Genomic DNA, 20533 nt, shown 5'->3' with positions numbered 1-20533 from the left:
CAATTTGAGTTGGGGATTCCAAAACTTTAGCCAAAAGAATCCTAAATGATACCTACTATATTGGATTGTTGTGAAGATTAAAAGACTCAATGTATGTAAAGCACCTGGCTCATAGTAAGTGCTCCTTAAACACAGAACACCCTGTCTTCAGGGATTCCTTATGTTTTCAGGGACATCATATTAAGGTACAACACAGGTACCACTACCAGATTGTAGAGCTGTTCCATCATTCATTTGTAACTTCCTTGCTGGTTCTTTCTTTCCCAACCATAGTGTGTGCCTCTGCTACTATCTTTCATTCTGCTTTTATTCTTTCTTATCTCTTGTATTTCTTATTACTTCTTCCACTTCTTGGCTTTTGTATGATAAATCTCGCTTTTTATAAACACAACTTTCCAATTGGAATACCCTTGCCTCTAATTCTCAGATCTTTGGTTCTTCTCCCTTTTTGTTCAGGGACAGCTTTTTGACCACAAGAGATTCTGAAATATGATGACTTGTTTCTTTTCCTCCTCCCCAGGTCTTAGAAATCCTCTAGATGCCTAAAAGTTCTAGATAGTTAAGGCCATACTGTACCTTATAATAAGCATGGTTTGTGATACAAATTTCCAAAATCCACGGAAAAATTAATCTCCTTATTTTGGAGTCACACGATGTATCTTAATCGGCTCCAGCTACTATAACAAAATACCATAGACGGGGCAGCTTAAGCAACAGACATTTATCACAGTTCTGGAGGCTGGGAAGCCCAAGATCAAGGTGCCAGCAGGTTGGGTTCTTGATGAGAACTCTCTTCCTGGCTTGCAGACTGCTGCCATCAAGCTGTGTGCTCACATGATGTCTTCTTTGTGAGAGAGAGAGAGAGAGAGAGAGCGTGCTCTCATGTCTCTTCCTCTGATAAGGACACCGATCCCTGTATGGGGGCCCCATCCTCATGACTTCTAAATCTAATCACCTCCCAAAGGTATATCTTCACATTAGGGGTTAGGGCTTCAACATATGAATTTGGTGGGGGGGGGGCACAAGCATTCAATCCATTAATACCATGTATATTTTTAAATTTAACAAATCTTAACATTAGTCAAGTGTGGTGTCATTGGGAAAAAAATATCTTTTTTGCAGAATGTCTCCCCCGCCCCTTATTTCAGTTTGGGATTGTACTTGATTATCATGTGTACCCATAGTGTTGTTAGGCTAGGAGTAATAAAACTGCTATTCAAATATTTTATAAATATTATTTTAGAAAAATGCTGAGTGATAGTGGATAACTACCATACAAAGCAGCCTTATGTTATAGTGCAAGTAACAGGCTTCATAATTTTTCCCAGGTGACACTTTTTTTGCTTTTGTTTTTAACAAAAGTGTCAGTTCAGGACTGAGGGAAGAATAAGCAAATGCATGATTTGACGGTTTTCATGTCAAATAAGCCAACGAATGGTCTCTAATAGATTTTGGTTTTATTCGTAGACTTTTGATGACCATTAATAAATTAAACCATGTTTGTATTTCATAAGTGCTGTGTTTCAAAATTTGAAGATCAGAGACCTGTTTGAGACACAAAGCTGGCTTATTTCAACTTAAACTTATGGAATAATAAATAATAATGTATAATCAGAGAGTTTTTCTTGAATATGCTAATTGTTACCCCCTGCTGTAAGTTTTAACACTTCAGAAAAGTGGAGATGATTTGTAGGCCAAATGAAAATCTAAAGAATGGATAAAAATGATATGATTAGTTCATATTTTAGACCTTGGATCTTACATTTGTCTAAGGGTAGGCTACTTTGACCTGATGATCTGCTATCATTAATTTATACTAAAACATGTATTTGAAAACAAAAAACAAAAAAAGAAATAAAAATAGAAACAAACAAAAACATGTACTTGATACAAGGCCAAGGTAAAGTGACTGTAACACTGCTAAGATTTAGTCATTATCTTCAAGGAAAATGCAATCTGTGTGGTTCAAAATAGAGTGAGAAAACAAATCTAATTAGAGAGTTAGGAAGGACTACATCAAGAGTGCCATATCTAGTAGTTGTTAAGAATGGCCAGGATTTTAGTAGAGACGGTATACCTGGGGGTGATGACATTGAGACAGGCAACCAGCTGAGTTTAGCTGCATCAAAGAATTCCTGAAGGAGAGTAGTAAACAAAGACAAGGCTAGAAAAGTGATGGTGAATTTCCTCAGAGATGGGACTTGGGGGAGGTGGGAGTGTATCCTTTTTTATGTTTATATTCCTAGTACCTAGCATAGTCTTTGACTAATCTTTTTTTAAAGAACGGGAAAAATATAAGTTAAATGTATTATAAGTTTGTTTTTATGATTTTATGAGACTATTCTCTAATTTATAGATTTAGACCATCTTTCAGAACCACTCCTATATAAGGATAGATTCTCTCATTTTCATATTTTCCTTTTACTTTCTTGAAAGTAATGCTTTATATTCCTCTGCAGTGGCATAAACAATGTCTAGCTCTTTCTTCTGCTGTTTTTAGGTCAGCATATATGCCCTGAATGGATCGGTATAGAGTTAAAACTGGTATGTTTGAAAGCAAAAATCATGTAAATGATTTAATCTCTTTTTTTACTGAATAAATTTGATATGTAGCATTGTGTAAGTTTACGGTGTACAGTGTGTTTCTTTGATACATTTATATATTGTAATATGATTGCTGTTATAGTGATATTTATCACATTACATAATTATAGTACAATATTATTGTCTGTATTCATTATACTGTGCGTTAGATCTCTGTGGCTTATTTATTTCTTGTTGTAAGTTTGTACCTTAAACACCATTAATCTTCTCTCCCCTATCCCCTGGTAACCACCATTTTACTCTCTGTTTTTTACGGGTTTGATTTTGTAAATTCCACATATAAATGACATCATACAGTAGTTGTCTTTCTCTGTCTGACTTATCTTGTTTAGCGTAATGTGCTCAGGGTTCATCCATGTTGTCACAAATGGCAGGATATCCTTCTTTCTCACAGCTGAATTCCATTGTGTGTATGTACCACATCCTTTTTATAAACCATTCATCCATGATGGGTATTTGGGTTGTTTCCATATCTTGGCTATTGTAATAATGCTGCAATAAACATGGGAGTCATATATCTTATCAAAATCTTAACCTATTCTTTTTGATAGAGTCATAAGAAAAACCTAAAGGTTGGAGCTGTAAGACAGTGCTCTCCAATAAAACTTTCTTTGATAATGGAAATGTTCTGTTTCTGTGCTGTCCAGTATGATAGCCACTAGAGTCACATGTATCTATTGAGGCCTTAAAATGTGGCTAGGGGATGAAGGAACTGAATTTTTAATTTTAATTAATTGAAATAGAAATTTTTGTGTGTGTGTGTGAGGAAGATCAGCCCTGAACTAACATCCGATGCCAATCCTCTTTATTTTGCCGAGGAAGATTGGCGCTGGGCTAACGTCCATGCCCATCTTCCTTTACTTTATATGGGACGCCGCCACAGCATGGCTTGACAAGCTGTGCGTCGGTGCGTGCCCAGGATCCGAACCCGTGAACCGTCGGGCCGCTGAAGTGGAGTGCACGCACTTAACCACTACGCCACTGGGCCAGCCTCTGAAATAGAAATTTTAAATAGCACATGTGGATAGTGGCTACCATATTGGACACTGCAATTCTAAGGGTTCTCTTAGAACCTGCTCTGAGTCTTTTCATTTTACAAATAAGGAAATTTTGGCCCAGAGAGGTGACATGACTAACCAGAGATTACATAGTTGTTCAAGAACAGAGCTGGGACTAAACACAGGTGTCCTGATGCACAAGTCATTACTAGATCTAAACACTGAAATTTTTAAGTTGCTAATCAAATTGTAATTATTACTTTTACTCCATTTATTGTGTTTAGTAATAATTACACATTTCTCCTATCCTTTCTACTGTTTCCTCTCCTTCACACACACCTACACTATCTCCATCAAAAAAATAAAAAATGATATCTTTAGGACAAAGCTTTCAAATTCATTTATTTAACTTGGAAGTAAATTTTAATTGTCTGTGTTTTCAAATGACTTTTACTTCTAAATTCTTCAAATTCCCTCCGTGGTCTCCACATTCAAGATGTTCAGTGTGGGTTACCGAGTGATTCTGATCATATAATCTAGAGTATTATTTTAATATAAATAATTATCTGTTGGCGACTTCCCTTCTGGTTTTTAGAGGAACAAAGCAGCAATATCTTATCTGTAGTAAATTATACACTTGGGAATTATCACTGAACTTTAGAATTGTGCATTGTCAAAATTAGAAGGAACTTTGGACGTTTTGTAGTGCAGCCTCCTTTCACAAATTGGCAATCTGACGTACAGTGAGGGGGAATTTACTTGTAAAAGGTGACATAGTGAGTTATTAGCAGAGCACTGATGTTCTTTCCATTATATCACTATTGCTTCTCAGATCTTCACAAGTGAACAAATCAAGGGGCACTGCAGCGTGCAAAGTTCTATTAAGCTGCAAATGGCTGTCCTGAATTTTGATGACTAATCTCAACTTGTCACAGATCATTAGGTGCTGGAAATAGACTCACCAAGTTCTTGAGTCAAATATTTAAAAGCAATTTACACTTGCAATATTGTAAGCACAATTGAATTTTCTTACAAATCTCAACTTGAAGGTCTGTCTGGCTGTTTGCAGGGGGTACTTGTTGCATAGCTATATTCCAATATGCCAGCATCTGCTGAGGCTTGTACCCACCACACAGGTGTCAAAAATTTGGTTACCTTTTCTTTGAGTGAGGTGGAGAAAGCATAGTCATTTTTATGAACTATATTGGTCAAAGGACAAATGTTGTGGGTTAGAATGCTATATTTTGTTGCCATAATATAATTCAGGCCAGACTGGTGAATGGAAGAATGAAAGGCAGTGTTTTACTTCAGTGTCCTGCAGCAGTGCCACTTTTCTAGTCTGCCACAGCATTTGCTACCATTATTAGACTGACATTTAAAATGTGGTGGTGGTGCTTCAAAGGTGAAAGATACACAACCATAAACTTAGGAACTTCCCAGGCCCAGTGTTTGACGTTTAAATTTACATGTCTAGCAGAGGGTCTCACCAGTGCCAGGGAACTCATCTCGTAAACAAGTATATATTGCTTCCCTGTTCACAAGGAGTTGACAGTCTACTTGGAGAGAAAATACTAACGCCAGTGGCTAGGTGCAAGTACAATAAGAAGCTAAGGATAAGCGTTGGGGAGTAGTAGGAAGTAAGACTACCTATGTTACCACACAAGATTGGGGTTCTCTGCTTGATGTGCATGAACAAGCCAATTAATTATGGCATCAGCTTTGGGGAGAGAAATCAACTTTTATTCTGCGATATCAATCTGCAGGGAGACAGGGGGCATGTGCCCTCAGATCTGTCTCCCTGATTCAGGATTTGGGGCGAAATTTAAGAGGTTAGGGAGAACAGGCTGGCACGTGGAAACACTAGTGGGACAGGTTTTGATTGGTGGGCTTCAAGCATTTATGGTAAGGTTTTAAATATTTATGACAGGGTGGGGAAGGAATTTTAACACCGGATCTTCCCGAATGAGGGACCCCTCGCTTCTGATAAGAGTCTTTCAAGTTCCGGTCATGTCCCAGCCCTTGGGTTCTCTGGGGAGGAGGATCTTTAGTTCCAAGGTCATTTTAGGTCTCAATATCTTCTTTTTACACATGCCCTGGCTACAGGACTTTGCAGATTTTCTGAAAGGCAATTCTTAATCACTCTGTTGATAAGAGATGAGGTCAGTTGAACTGGTCCTGGAGGGCCCGTGGTTACACCTATGTAGGTTTTAGATAGATTATGAAGAGCCTGGAAACTATAAAATGGTTTTATACTCTGTACTAGGAAACAGGAGGCCAATTTATTTTCTTCAGCAGGGTAGTAATCTAACTGAGCAAAGAATTATTTTGGTTTGACAGTGGTAATTCCAGTTGGTTGGAATTAGATGAAATGGAGTGGTGGCCATTGGCTAGGAGATTGATGATGGCAGTGATGATGATGATGGTAATAGTTAATATATATGAGCCCTTTTTCTGTGCTCATCCCTGTGAGATAGGTAATATTACATGTATAAAAATTGACACCCAGTCGAATTGCTTGCCCAAAGCCACACCACTAGTAAGTAGTAGAGCTAGGATTTGAATCTAAGTCTAACTCTGAAGTCTGTCCTCTTTCCACTACTTTACCAAACAGATGGTAAGGACCTGGTCTACGTTGGTGGCCCTTATAGCACTCTGTACCTACCTGTATTATAACACGCATCACTCTGGGTTCTTTTTGTATTACATACCTGTCTCCTCTACTAGACTGTGATTCTTTGAGGACATGGATCATATCTTAATCATCTTTGTAACCCCAGCACCTAATATAATTATACAGTAGGCACTTGACAATGTTTGTTGAATAAAAGAATAGAAAGTAAGGAGTAAACAAAAGACATAAACAACAAACTACTTTATTTTTGTACTTAAGGGTAGAGTAGCAGTAGAATACAGTCATGCGCAGCATGACAACGTTTAGGTCAACAACGGACTGCATATACGACAGTGGTCCCATAAGATTAGCACCATATATCCTAGGTGTGTAGTAGGCTATACTATCTAGGTTTGTGCAAGTACACTCTACAATGTTCGCACAACGACAAAATTACGTAATGATGCATTTCTCAGAACATATTTCTGTCATTAAGTGATGTATGACTGTATTGAAGTTGGTAATACTAGAGTGCTTCTTTCTGCTCCTGCCTTTTATCGATATTCCTAGTAAACTGTCCTCATTTCAACTGAAAACTACTTTGAAAGATTATAATGGGATGTATACTAAGTTTCATAGGAGTCTTTTTAAAATTTTTATTATGGAAAATTTCAAACACTTACAAAAGTACGAAGGACAATGTGAAATATGATAATATAGCGTAATATAACATAATATGTAAAATATAATAGGCAATATAATATATAATAATATGCCTATCACCCAGTTTCAACAATTGTCAAGTCCTGGCCAATCTTGTTTCATCTGTACCCCACCCCTGGATTATTTTGAAGCAAATCCCACATGTATTTTGTCTGTAAAAATATCAGTATATCTCTCTTAAAAAACTGGAACTCTTTTAAAAATTATCACACATAAAAAATTAACAATTCCTTATTATTAAATATGTAGTCAATGTTAAATATCTGTGACTGTGTCATAATTTTTTAAAGTTCATTTTTTTGATTCTGGATCCAAATAGTGTCCGTACATTGCAATTTATTGATTTAAGTCTTTTAAGTTTCTCCCTCTATCTTTCTTCCTTTATTTATTGAAGAAATGAGGTCATGTCATTTGCCCTATAGAGTTTCTGAATCCTTGAATTTCCTTATTGAATTTCCAGGGTGTCTTTTAACATGTTTCTCTGTCGTCTGTATTTCCTGTATCATGGTAATATAAGATAATCAACTAATTCTTACTCAAATTCAAAACTACAAGTTTTACTTTAACTTCAATCTTACATCTTTCTCCCATACTGAAACCCCAATCTTTAAAATACCAGCATATTTAAATGTCTTATTCTACAATATATACACAGTAGTTTCAAAATAAAATGCCAACACTGCCACCAACAATATGATTATTAAAAACAGTTTTAAGGTTTTTTTGCTGTTTTCTTTGTCCTTTGAGTATAGCCCATTAGGGATGGACAGTCAATTACTTGGTTGTAAATTCACTTTGAATTGTTCCTGTCTGTGTGATCATTGCCTCTACATGGTTTGTTTACTTCATTTTTCTTTTAGTTTTTAGGGCTTACCTTTTTAAATTATATTTTTGTTTTATACTTATCACAGGATTCTTGATTTAATAAAATGACTTTTGCTACATGATGATACATCTCTAAAGCAGAACTAATGATTAGGACTGATTTTAGATTAGTCTATAATAAATATATGCTCTTTATTACAAAATAGGTAACAAAAATTCTTATAGAAGAGAATTTTAAATTCCAATTCTGTTAGTAAAAAGAAAACCCATGTTTATGTTCCCTAGTGTTTTGTGCCATTCTCAGTCTATCAGTAACCAATGTTGTGGTTGGACTGGCCCTTGTGGTTTTTATTATGATTGCAAGACATCCTTCAGCAATAACCATCAGGAAACTTTGAAAAAATAAAGGTTTATTACTCACAAGACCTGGAAATTACACAGCACACCTGGGGCCTCACAGCAAGTTCATGAGGAGGGAGAGAGAGAGAGAGCAAGCAGGCGTGGAGTTCTGCTTTTATTGGGGTCCAGGGTGGGGGCCTAGGGTTTCTTGGGTTCATTCTTTATTGGTGAATTTAAAACGTAAGTGGGAAGAGGAGAGAAAGTAGCCTAAATGGTCAGTTATTGAAATCAACCAAGATCTCTAAAACAAAGGAGACTTGGTGAGGGGAGGCAGCCTGGATCTTTATCTAGTGTCACTGACAATGTGTTTATTTGAGATAGCCTTCTTTGAAGTGGATGCTTCTTTGAAGTGGATGCCTCAGCAATCAAAGCTTAAGTCAGGCACTTGCAATACAAAAAAGAAAAAAAAAACTGTCAAGGCTTGCACTACAATCCACCCTGTGATGCCCAGGCATCAGAATCAATAGTGAGAACACTTAACTGCCTGGGTAGCTGATATGCTAAAAGTCAGGGGTAGGGCACATTGTAACCCAGAAAGTACACATCTAAATAGGATTATAGTAGCAAATCCTATAATAATTATACAGGCAATAGTCTGAAATGCAGTCTGTAGCCATTGTTCCAAACTTGAAGTGTTCAGCCATGCAAAGAGGTCAGTGATCTTAGGGACTGGCCCTGGGAATCTGTTAAAGGATTTGGGTAATATTGTGAAATATTTTAACATCTTGGGCCATCTGGTATAAGTAGGTTTTAACCTGTCCTGAGTTGATAGATCGCTCCATATGTCCTCTAATTAGTCAGTTAGTCATGAGAATAGGTCATTTTAGTTAAAGGGTTGTGTTCTATTCTGGGAGCCGGTGATGCAAATGGGTTCCCCAACTTAAGCCTATATGGTGCAAGTAATCAAGTATTTAATAAGAGGCATTTCTATGGAAACAAAAGAAAAAAACCCACAAAAGTTAATGCTTGGATCAGATTATAATGCCAGTTTCTGAGCTCTGAAGGCAGCCAGTCGAGATTTCTAGATGTTGGGCACAAAGCATCTTCAGACAGAGTGAGTGGCAATCTGATAGATTTTCCTGGTTTGCGGTTTGAATGTCTCTGGTGATCTTTCTGAGTGGCCTATACAGCAATAGACATGAAGATTGTCCATACATCAGCTGTTGTTGTGATTTCTCTGAAGTTTATATCAAGTTGTCCAACTTTAGTTTGCATGGCTTTGGAAAAAGGCCAGTTTTAGCTCTTAATGATTCTAAGTCAGAAGGGTGGGAGAACAAATGGAAACATTAGTTTGGAGAGTTGTAGCCAGATATTGAAGGAAATGAGAAAAATTCAGTATCCAGTCCAGTTTACAGGTAGGAAACAAAGCCTGAAAGACAATTAACAGGACTAGAATCTGATATCCACAAGGGTGTACTATAATTTTCCATTGAAATATATTTTTTCTCTCGAAAATCACCCTCCATTTTTACCAAAGGTAGTCAAATTAAGACTAATTTGTTTGCAAAATAAATCTAGTTTCAATAAACTTCGCCTGATTATTTACATAAGTACAGCAAGAATAGCAATTGACCCATATAGGCTCTTTTTTTTTTTTTTAGGAGTTCGAGACCGTTGCACCACAGCTTTATTTATTTATTTATTTATTTATTTATGAGGAAGATCAGCCCTGAGCTAACATCCATGCTAATCCTCCTCTTTTTGCTGAGGAAGACTGGCTCTGAGCTAACATCTATTGCCAATCCCCCTCCTTTTTTTCTCCTCAAAGCCCCAGTAGATAATTGTATGTCATAGTTGTACATCCTTTTAGTTGCTGTATGTGGGACGTGGCCTCAGCATGGCCGGAGAAGCGGTGTCTCGGTGTGCGCCTGGGATCCGAACCCAGGTCGCCAGTAGTGGAGCGCATGCACTTAACCGCTAAGCCATGGGGCTGGCCCAGACTAGGCTCTTTTGAATCTACTTTGCTAGAACTTTTTTTTTTTGGTGAGGAAAATTAGCCCTGAGCTAACATCTGTTGCCAATCTTCCTCTTTTTGCTTGAGGAAGATTGACCCTCAGCTAACATCTGTGCCAATCTTCCTCTATTTTGCATATGGGACGCTGCCACAGCATGGCTTGATGAGTGGTGTGTAGGTCTGCGTCCAGGACCCAAACCAACAAACCCTGGGCCACCAAAGTGGAGTGTGAGAACTTAACCACTATGCCACTGGGCCAGCCCCTGCTTTGCTGGAACTTTTCATAAGGAATCTCAGATTGAACTTTTAAAGGCCTCTCGAGACCAGGAATGCCAAGCCATGGACTTACCATCAGATTTCACATGCAATACCTATAGATTTGAGTGAATTCCTCTGTTGTCAAGGTCCCCAAAATATCTTGAGGTTCTTGCATCTGCCAGGAAATGACTGTCTTTACTCATCTTGTAAGGCTGCTGGAAACTCTATAAGCAGGGTACCAGGCCAGTTTTTCCAAGGGACTTTATTGCCTCCATGAAGTTAACCTTAGTTCCTTAAAGCTATCTGGTCATATCTGAGTCTAGGTATGTCTCTCTCAAATATGATATTCCAGTCAAAGACTTGGTAATATAATCAGTGTTTTCAATTGTGTCTTTTCACAAGGAGAACAGATTCTTATTGAACTTATGGAAATAACTATATTTTCATGAAAATAAGAATACTCAGTTTCGAATTCTGGAGGGATCAGTTATGGAGAAAAAGATGAAGATAAATGTTTCATCTTTTTTCACCAAGGTATATATTTTACTGAATCACTCCAAGTCGTAGATATCTTAAGAAAAAAAAGTTTCCTTAAATCTGGAAAAAGAAAACATTTAAAAAATCAGCGGTATTTCAAACAAAAAGTCATAAAAATTATATTCACACCCATCAGTTCATTCAGTCCCATGTAACTTTTGTTCCGCATGAATCCAGTTTTTCCATTAGTTCTGGAAATTCTTACCCAGTTCAACTTTATGATATTAAAGTTATCAGAAACCTGTATTCTAGAGTATTTTCCAGGAATCTCCTTAAAGATGAAGCACTTTTGCAAAAAGCATCAGAGTAAAACAATAACTCTCTGTAAATAACAAAAAGACTTAAAAATGGCCATGGCTAAAGATCTGATGAGACAGAGCAATTGACAGGGAAATTTGCTTATTTCTGTGACACACATTTCAAAATAATAACTAGAATTATGACTGATAACTTTATACCAAGACGTTTTTAGGAATTTTATATAGTTTCTAAAATACTTATATTAATAACATATATCCATACAAGGATATCCATAAAGAAGATGTAGCATTATTTCTTATTTGACAATGCTTCCTATGTAATTTAACACATCAAATAAGCCTAATTAGTTTAATATATCTCTTTTTATGAGGAGAGATAACAAATCTTTTGCAATTTTCCAGGGGCTGTCTGAGAAATCCCAAAGTTATTTTCAGGTCAAAAATACTTCATTTAGAATTTGATTTTGGGAAGTTTGTCAAAAATATAAAAAATGTTTTGAACACTTGACTAAAAAGGATCACAGATCATTATGAAACAATACTTAATTACCCATTTAACCAAAGTGACAATAAAAGATTTCAAAGACAAATACAGAAAGTTACATGCTTGTGAGCAAAATTTAGCTTTTTTAATATTGAGAGGACTCAGTTTACTTAAGTAATCAAAGATTTGATGAGAATGATAACATGAAGCACAGTAAGTTATTTTGGTAAGACACAAAATCTTGGCTTTCCTGATAGATTACCCAGAAGGGAAAAAAAAAACTTTTAATAATTTCCTATCAAGAGCAGACCAACAATCCAAGAAAACTCTGTCCTTCCAACAGAGAGAAAACCAAATTCTAATTTTACACCAGTGTACTTTTGATACTAAAATTCATTCATTCATTTTTTTTTACTTAATTAGATCCATTCTAATTTTAGCCAGCTTGACTAAACATAAAATTCCTTTCCCAAGATTCCTTTTCCACAAACCTTCCATAACTCTCCTTTTTACATTCAGATTTTTTGTCTTGTGTTTTTTCCTCTTTCCATTCTGAAACAATTAGCCTCACTTTAGGACAAAATCATTTTCCCTTCCTTTAAGAAAAATGCATTTCCATACTTCATACATTTCTTACTCAAAAACGTATTCTACTTTCCTTGCATACAGAAATGTTTCCCTTATTACTTCCAGTAGTTTTAACCACATATATTAAATAGAATTTCCAACCCTCAGACACCTTAATTTCCAATGAAAACTAAGAAGTAAGCAATTGTGAACTGTCTGCCACAGCAGCATTCTTTAGATCGGCAAATTTATGAATTCTTTTCATAATTTCTAGAGAGATGTGCTTCCTCATAGTACAGTTTTTTAATGTGGCACAAAACATGTTTACTAATAGATCCAGATATCTTCACTTCCTCTGTAGTAAGAGGTCAAAAGTAGGTAAACTTAGACTTGTTTAGCAATTAACGTTTCAGTATTTTATCTTACTTGGAAATGATCTAGATATTAAATGAATTCCCATCATTTCATTTAACTTAGCAAAATTGTAAGGGTGGAAGTTACAGAGAGATTTAGAAACTTTAAATAGACATGTCATAAGACAATCATTGCTAAAAAATACACCTAAAAACTCTTATCTCAATTACATCTATTTATTTTGTTTTTAACAATCATGTTTAGATTACCTACAAAAACTTCATTAAACATTAGATGTCAGTCGTCAGTCATCATCCAAAGTTCTTTTTCTTGCTGAGAAATTTTGTAATAGAGATAATATGAATTTATTTGACTCGTCAACCCAGGTAGAATAAAAGTTGTTTATCTGCATTATATTTAATGCTGATAACTCTGAAGACGTCTGTATTAATTAAACCAAAAGACTTAAACTAGCTTTAATTCTGAATATTTTTCCAGATCACGTGACCCGGAGAAGCATTTGTGTGAGTTTCTATTATAGTCATGTGCCGTTTAATGACAAGAATACGTTTTAATGCATTGTTAGGCAGTTTTGTCATTCTGTGAACATCACAGAGTGTACTTACATAAACCTAGATGGTATAGCCTACTACACACCCAGGCTATATGGTACTAAGTTTATGGGACCACTGTCATATATGTGATCCATTGTTGACCGAAATGTTATGTGATGCATGACTGTATATGCTTAATTTACTTTAAGCCAATTAAATAGAACTCTTTACTAATTAATTTTGGTGATACTATCCAGAGGTAGAAAAATATCACATATATATAGCATACATCCATAGACACACAAAGACCCTATATCTTCCATTATAAAACAATATAAAACTCACTAGTTTAGAAATAATAGTTGGAATAAATTAAGTTTACTCGCTCAGATGGCTGAAGTCTTTTTCTATTTGTAGAGAAGACTTTTACGATTTGTATTTGCCCTTGATAAGTAATCTTATGGAGGCTGTGGCAAGGGAGCCTTTATAGCAGTTTGTATTTTTAAAAGACTTCTTTCCCTCTTTTTTTTTCTTCAGTCTGGGCAGAGTTTTAATTACCTCCTGGGGTGTTTACATTTCAAAGACATGGTAATATTTACATCTTCAAGGGACAGAGAAAGAAAATGTAGGTTTTCTCCTAGAAGTTTTAGTGTCTTTTGGATGATTTTGGTGGTCCCAATTAAAATGTAGCACAACCCAGAAACGGAGCCTCTTCGGGGTTGGAAATGAAGAGGGGGTCACTTGGGTCACTGTTGTCATGGAAATGATAAACCCATTGGATCATGGAAATTTAGCACAGCAGGAGATGGGCTTTATCTTAATGTTTTCCATTCACTGTGAGCCTTAGCAGTGATCACTGTGATGGAAAGATGGAAAGATGGGCACCATGCCAGGCAATAAATATCCAAATGAGGAGAGGGAGGGCCCTGGTAAGAATATGGGTGGCTTTAGGGGCCTTTGCCTTTCCTTCTCACTCTTCCTCCTCACTAGAGGCCTCAGTACCCTGTCAGCTTTTCCCTTGGTGGCAGGGATGCCTCATGAGGCAAGTTTTTTATTTCTGCCTCATTCAGGGAAAAGCTGAGGGGGCTCAGGATCTGTGGTGTCTCAAAGGCAGCAAGCATGTACCATGGATGGATCTTTAAGAAAGTTATGCAATTTACGGTCTTTAAAGATGCTGTTACTGCACAAAATTGGGGTTCTCTTGCCCGAAGTGCATTAAAAAAACAATTAATTATGGTATCAGCTTTGGGGGGGAGAAATCAGCTTTATTCTGCAAGATCGATCTGCAGGGAGACAGGGGGCATGTGCCCTCAGATCTGTCCCCCCGATTCAGGATTTGGGGCGAAATTTAAGAGGTTAGGGAGAACAGGCTGCCACGCAGAAATGCTGGCAGGACAGTTTTGATTGGTGGGCTTCTAAACATTTATTACAGGGTTCTAAACATTTATCATGCAGTTCTAAACTTTTATGATCGGGTTCTAAACATTTATGGATTATTATAGCAGCCGTGACCTTTTGGGTTGGATACCACAGGCTACATACACCAAAGGCAATATGCAAAAGCACATAGCGGCTAGACAGACCCACCCAGCAAGCTGTGCTCCTTTCCCAGATAGTGTTACCTTCCTGAGTTAGGTGGTTAGTAAGCAAGTCGCAAATAAAAGGGTAACCTTGGTTAACTGCAAGGGCAATCATGCAATCTTGGTGACTGCACCACTTGTTTTGTTCTAGTCTCAGCCTATCAATAGTGAATGTTGTGGTTGGACCGACCCTTGTGGTTCTTATTATGATTGCAAGACACCCTTCAGTAATAAATGTCAGGAAACTTTGAAAAAATAAAAGGTTTATTACTCACAGGACGTGGAAATTACACAGCACACCTAGGGCCTCACAGTGAGGTAGATGGTGGAGAGAGAAAGAACACAGGCCTGGAGTTCTGCTTTTATAGGGGTCGAGGGTGGGGGCCTAGGGTTTCTTGGGCTCACTCTTTATTGGTGAATTTAAAACATAAAAGCGAGAATTTAAAGCACAAGAAGAGAAAAAAGTAGCCTAAATAGTCAGTTATTGAAATCAACCAAGATTTCTAAAACAAAGGAACCTCAGTCAGAGGAAGCTGTGGCCTGGCTCTTTATCTAGTCCTGTGGCTAGCCATGTGTTAAGATAGCCACTTTGAAGTGGATGCCTCTTTGAAATGGATGCCTCTTTGAAATGGATGCCTCAGCAGTCAAAGCTTAAGTCAGGCACTTGCATTACAAAAAATGAAAAAAACAACTGTCAAGGCTTATACTACACCAAGGGAAGTTGGACAAGTCAGTGCTCTGCCCTGTTGTTTCAGCTCTCATACTGTGAACAATTGTCCCCTTTGTGGTCTAATTAGTGCTACATCTTTTTACCTTTTTTTTTTTTTTGGTAATGCCGCTATTTAAAATGGCCCCCATGCATAGTGCAGAAGTGCTATCTAGTGTTCTTAAGTGAAAGAAAACTGTGATATGCCTTAACGGAGAAAATATATGTTCAACAAACTTCATTCAGGCATGAGTTATAATGCTGTTGCTGTGAGTTCAATGTTAATGAATCAACAATATATATTAAATAAGATGTCTTTAAACAGAAACACATATAAAACAAAGTTATGTATTGATCAGTTGATAAAAATGTCACCAGAAGCTCACAAGAAATTAACCCTGTGGTTCGGTATTCCCTAAATCAGTGTTCGTGGCTATTTTATGGAATATAACTATGACAAATAATGAAAATCAACTGTTTTTTGATTACAGAAGCTCTTGGAAGGGTTGAATCTTATGGGAGACTTACCTAATGTTTAGTCTTCTATTTGTAGATCTGTGTATGATAGAATTCTGTTCTAGGACCTGTTATCTTTTGGAGGGAGCCAGTTTTTATCTGTCATTGATTTTAAACAAGTCATTTATAATTTTGAGTTGATAAATCATTATTTTAAAGTTACAAATAATTTTAACTCAAGGTCTTACCTTCTTCTGCAAACTAGGATCGCCTCTGCTCAATTTTAATGCTATTTAGTTAACAACCTTATGATCTTGTAAGATTTATAATACTCTGAAGCTCTGATACTTTTTAAATATCCTATTTGATTTTCTAAATCAGAGGTTGGCGATTTTTTTTCTGTAAAGAGCCAGATAGTAAATATGTTAGACTTTGCAGAACAGATAAGGTCACATATTCTTCTTTGTTTTTTGTTCATTTATTTTTGTTTTTACAAATCTTTACATATGTTTTTTTTTTTTAAAAAAACATTTTTAGTTCAGAGTCCAGGCCAGATTTAGCCCGGAGCTGTGGTTCACCAATCCCGATTCTAAATTTTTCAGTGCGGTATACAGTCAGCTGCCTTTCTTTGGATAGTGATGCCTTCTTCATTAGTATAACCTGTGTTTTGAAAAAGCCTGAGTGTGCCGTTCTGCCTGTTTCCTTTTGATCAAAATCTTGGCCTTTTTTTTGTTTAGAGGCAATAAGTGTGCTATATTTTTTATTGTTATTATGGTTCTTACTAGAACCTGATTAACATCAAATATATATGAGAAGAAAAAGAGGGAGTAAGCACAACCACTTAACATCTTTATTCAGCAATCAGAAGGAATGGGGAGCTAAAAATAATTACCCATTTACCAAGTGCAAGCAATTTTCATATAATTCTTTATTTAATCTTCATGATAATCATAAAAGAGAAGGCATTCCTATTTTTTTAGATGTATCACCTTCTAAGATAGTACTATCCAGTAGAAATTTCTTCAATGATGGAATTATTGTATATCTGTGCTCTACAATACACTTTTGTGCACTTGAAACAGGGCTAATGTGACTAAGGAAGTAAATTTTAAATTTTATTTATTTTTAATTAATTTAAATTTAAATAACCACATGTAGCCAGTAGTTACCATATTGGGAAGCATGTTTCTAAGAGCTTAAGAAACTTGCCGAGGGGCTGGCCCAGTGGTGCAAGTGGTTGGGTGCGCACACTCTGCTGTGGCGGCCCAGGGTTCGCCGGTTCAGATCCCGGGTGCACACTGATGCACTCCTTGTTAGGATATGCTGTGGCGGCATCCCATATAAAGTAGAAGAAGATGGGCATGGATGTTAGCCCAGGACCAGTCTTCCTCAGCAAAAAAAAGGAGGATTGGCATTGGATGTTAGCTCAGGGCTGGTCTTCCTTACAAAAAAAAAAAAATAACTTGCCGAGATTAGGCAGTAAGTTCTACAACTGGAGTTCAAAACCAGGTCTGTGCAACTCCTAAGTTCATGTTTTTTTCTATTATGCCATATTGCCTCGTCAGTAAAAGTCAAGGTGGATGGACTCTGTCCTACTGAGTAAAAAATGTAGTGAAGATACTTAGGCATTTTTCAAGGTATATTAACTTTTTAGGCCACTAGTTCAGTTAGTCAATCCAGACTCTGGAGCACTAGATCATAATTATCAAGCAATACCTATAAGTTTGTTTTATAGTCTACATGTTATTATTGAAACAGCACATAAAACATTGACCAGCTTAAACTAGTTTGTTTCCTTAAAACAGGTTGTTGATTAATTAAACTTTGGTCCAGAGACAGCATTGCGCATGTACCAGGTGGGAACCTGTAGCCCCAGGATGACCCCAGAACCAGGAATCTTCAGAATTGTTGCCACCTGAGCTTTTATGAAGCAAGAAGTCCTTTAATAAGGAAAATATGGCTTCCAGCAGCTTGATTACCGTATATGGACTGATTCGAGACTAGCCAATCAGCTTCTACCCCTAACTCCTTCAATTTCACCCTAAACCCCGGATCAGGGAGACAGATTTAAGAGCCTTGCCCCCTGTCTCCTTGCTGATTGATCTCACAATAAAGCTCTTTCCTTTCTCAAAAGCCAGTGCCATAGTGTTGGCCTCTATGCACATCAGATAGTGAGCCCTTGCTTGGTAATGTTATTATTGCATTATGTGAAGTAAAATGACTATACTCTGAGAACATTAGGTTAAAAATTTTTCAGATGTTAGCATAGTTCAAAAGTGTTTTTCTTATATCTAGGGAGTAAGGTCTAATCAGGTGTTTAAAAAATAGCTTTTCGGGGCTGGCCCCATGGCTTAGCGGTTAAGTGCGCATGCCCCACTACTGGCGGCCCAGGTTTGGATCCCAGGCGTGCACCGACGCACCACTTCTCCAGCCATGCTGAGGCGGCATCCCACATACAGGAACTAGAAGGATGTGCAACTATGACATACAACTACCTACTGGGGCTTTGGGGAGAAAAATGGAAGAAAAGGAGGAGGATTGGCAATAGATGTTAGCTCAGGGCCAGCCTTCATCAGCAAAAAGAGGAGGATTGGCATGGATGTTAGCTCAGGGCTGATCTTCCTCACACAAAAAAAATAGCTTTTAAATGTAAGAATTGACATCCTTCAAATAATCACTTCAGAGCTTTATTAACAAAATTTCTCAGGTACGTGGGAGAGCAGCTTTGCTGGCATCAGTTTTAAAATGTTTTTTTTTTATTGATACCTGCCATAGGTATGGAGTGGAAATCTTGTTATTTCATTAGTGAATACCAACTGGGTATAAGAAATCAAAAGTGAGGTTTTTGGGGAAGGCAGGCCTAGATAAATCATTCTGTGATGCTAACATATGTACTAGAGGGAGACTTGAATGGAGAAAAACAGTGAAGAAAATTTCTATTATTAGTATTGTCTTCATTTTACCCTATATTTCTGGAGTCTCAATCTGAATCAGAGTCATGCCTAGTTTAAACAGGCCGTTGCTTAACTAGTACCTGTAGCTTCCCTTAATATGCTCAGGAAATATTGAAAAATATGTCAGAAATGAAGTACAGGCACTATCACTGTTATCAGAGAACATTTAGAATCCTTTGGCCAGTGTTTCTTCCAGTTCTTGCACAACTCCACTTATCTGTAAGCCATAGAGACTTCCCTCCAGATGTCCTTTGTTAATTTCAGCAAGCCTCCTTTCCCATCTAAAGAATCAAGCTCTTAAAATACTTGTTCCAAGGAAAGATTTTCATTTGGCCTTGTTGAATGGATAATCTTTCAGGATTATTTTGATACCTGAATAAACACTGGAACACTTTGTTCTTAGATCCAGTAATTTTTCTGCATTCTTAATTCAAATCAAGTTATATCCAAAACAAAGGTCACTTTTGGCTTTAGATTAAGCATGAAACAGATAAAGAATGCACTGGGAAAGTTAGGGTCAAAAGATTTGTAATGGAAGGAAATTATTTTTAAAAATAATGTAAATATAAATTATATTTCAAGACGCAACCTGAATCACACAGTACTCCAGATCACCATTATCCTTTACTTTCTCCATAGCATTTATCAATTTGTAGTATACCATATAATTTATTTATTGTTTTTGTTACCTGTCTCTGCTCCACTAGAATGGCAGCTCCATGAGAGCAAGAATCTTTGTTAAGCACTGAGGCCAGGGTCTGGCACTTAGTAGTTGCTCAGTTAATATTGTGGGCTGAGTGAATACCATGATCTATCCCACTTCATCCCTCAGATTTTGAATTCACTTCTTCCTGGTAATTATTATATTGCTATATTCCATATGAAGTAGGTAGTTAACAAATTGGTAAAAATAATACTCTACCATCTCGTATGAGAAGAGAATTTTAGGAATTATATGCTAAAAATGTATAAAGTAATTTGGAGTGCTTGAGTTTTTAATAAATTTAAATGAAACCCATAGTGTTCCTCAGATGCCCCCAAACTTTATCTGGAAATGGAGGATGGGGAGCTTTTCAATTAAAAATATCTTTTTGCTATATCTTTCTCAGATGGGAAAGCTGACAACGATGCCTACAGGTCTGATATGTGCGTCTATAAGTGTGCATGCAGCCAAAGAAGAATCCAAAAAGCAGCTGGTGAAACCAGAGCAGGTAGCTTGCCTACAAAAGTTGGTGAATTTTGTATAACATAAATATGATGCAAAAGCTCTGAGGTTTTTTTTTTTAGTTACCTCTATTCATCAAAAATATCTTTGAAGTATTTGTTGGGCACAATAAGTCGAAAGAAATAGTTATAAGGTGTCTCAAAATAAACACTGGGTTATATTTAACCCAAACATCTAAAATCCTAACTCCAATGAAAAACAACTGGTGATTTTTCTTAATGAATAATCATTGAGTAGTATAGGGTGTTAGTACTTCTAAGCAGTCTGATTTTTCTTTCTTGAAAAATGTATACAGGTACACCTGATATTTGGATGCCTTAGTTTAAGAAATTCATTAAGATCTCAGTTTTGAAGGTGACCTTAGATGTTTTCTAGTTCAACCTTCTGTATAGTACTGTAATCCCCTCTATAATAGGCACACTAAGTGGTCATTTATCTTCTACATGAATAAAACTGGAAAAAAGAACCTAAGGCTGCCCATTCC

At 36.7% G+C, this 20533-nt stretch overlaps 1 protein-coding gene across 2 annotated transcripts in view; it reads left to right on the top strand.

The window, feature by feature from the left end:
* The window catches only part of APOOL (apolipoprotein O like), an 87762-nt gene that overhangs the window by 22282 nt on the left and 44947 nt on the right, over window positions 1–20533 (top strand). For both annotated transcript variants that reach the window (XM_014792369.2, XM_087427665.1), the window contains exon 2: window positions 19934–20035. In XM_014792369.2, coding sequence (XP_014647855.1) covers window positions 19934–20035 — 102 coding nt within the window. The remainder of the gene's footprint in view (window positions 1–19933; window positions 20036–20533) is intronic.

The sequence above is a fragment of the Ceratotherium simum genome, chromosome X (assembly GCF_057802395.1).
Source record: "Ceratotherium simum simum isolate JZ-2026a chromosome X, ASM5780239v1, whole genome shotgun sequence".
Taxonomy (NCBI): domain Eukaryota; kingdom Metazoa; phylum Chordata; class Mammalia; order Perissodactyla; family Rhinocerotidae; genus Ceratotherium; species Ceratotherium simum.
The sequence above is the reverse complement of the archived record's forward strand: the minus strand, read 5'-3'. Positions and strand labels throughout refer to the sequence as shown.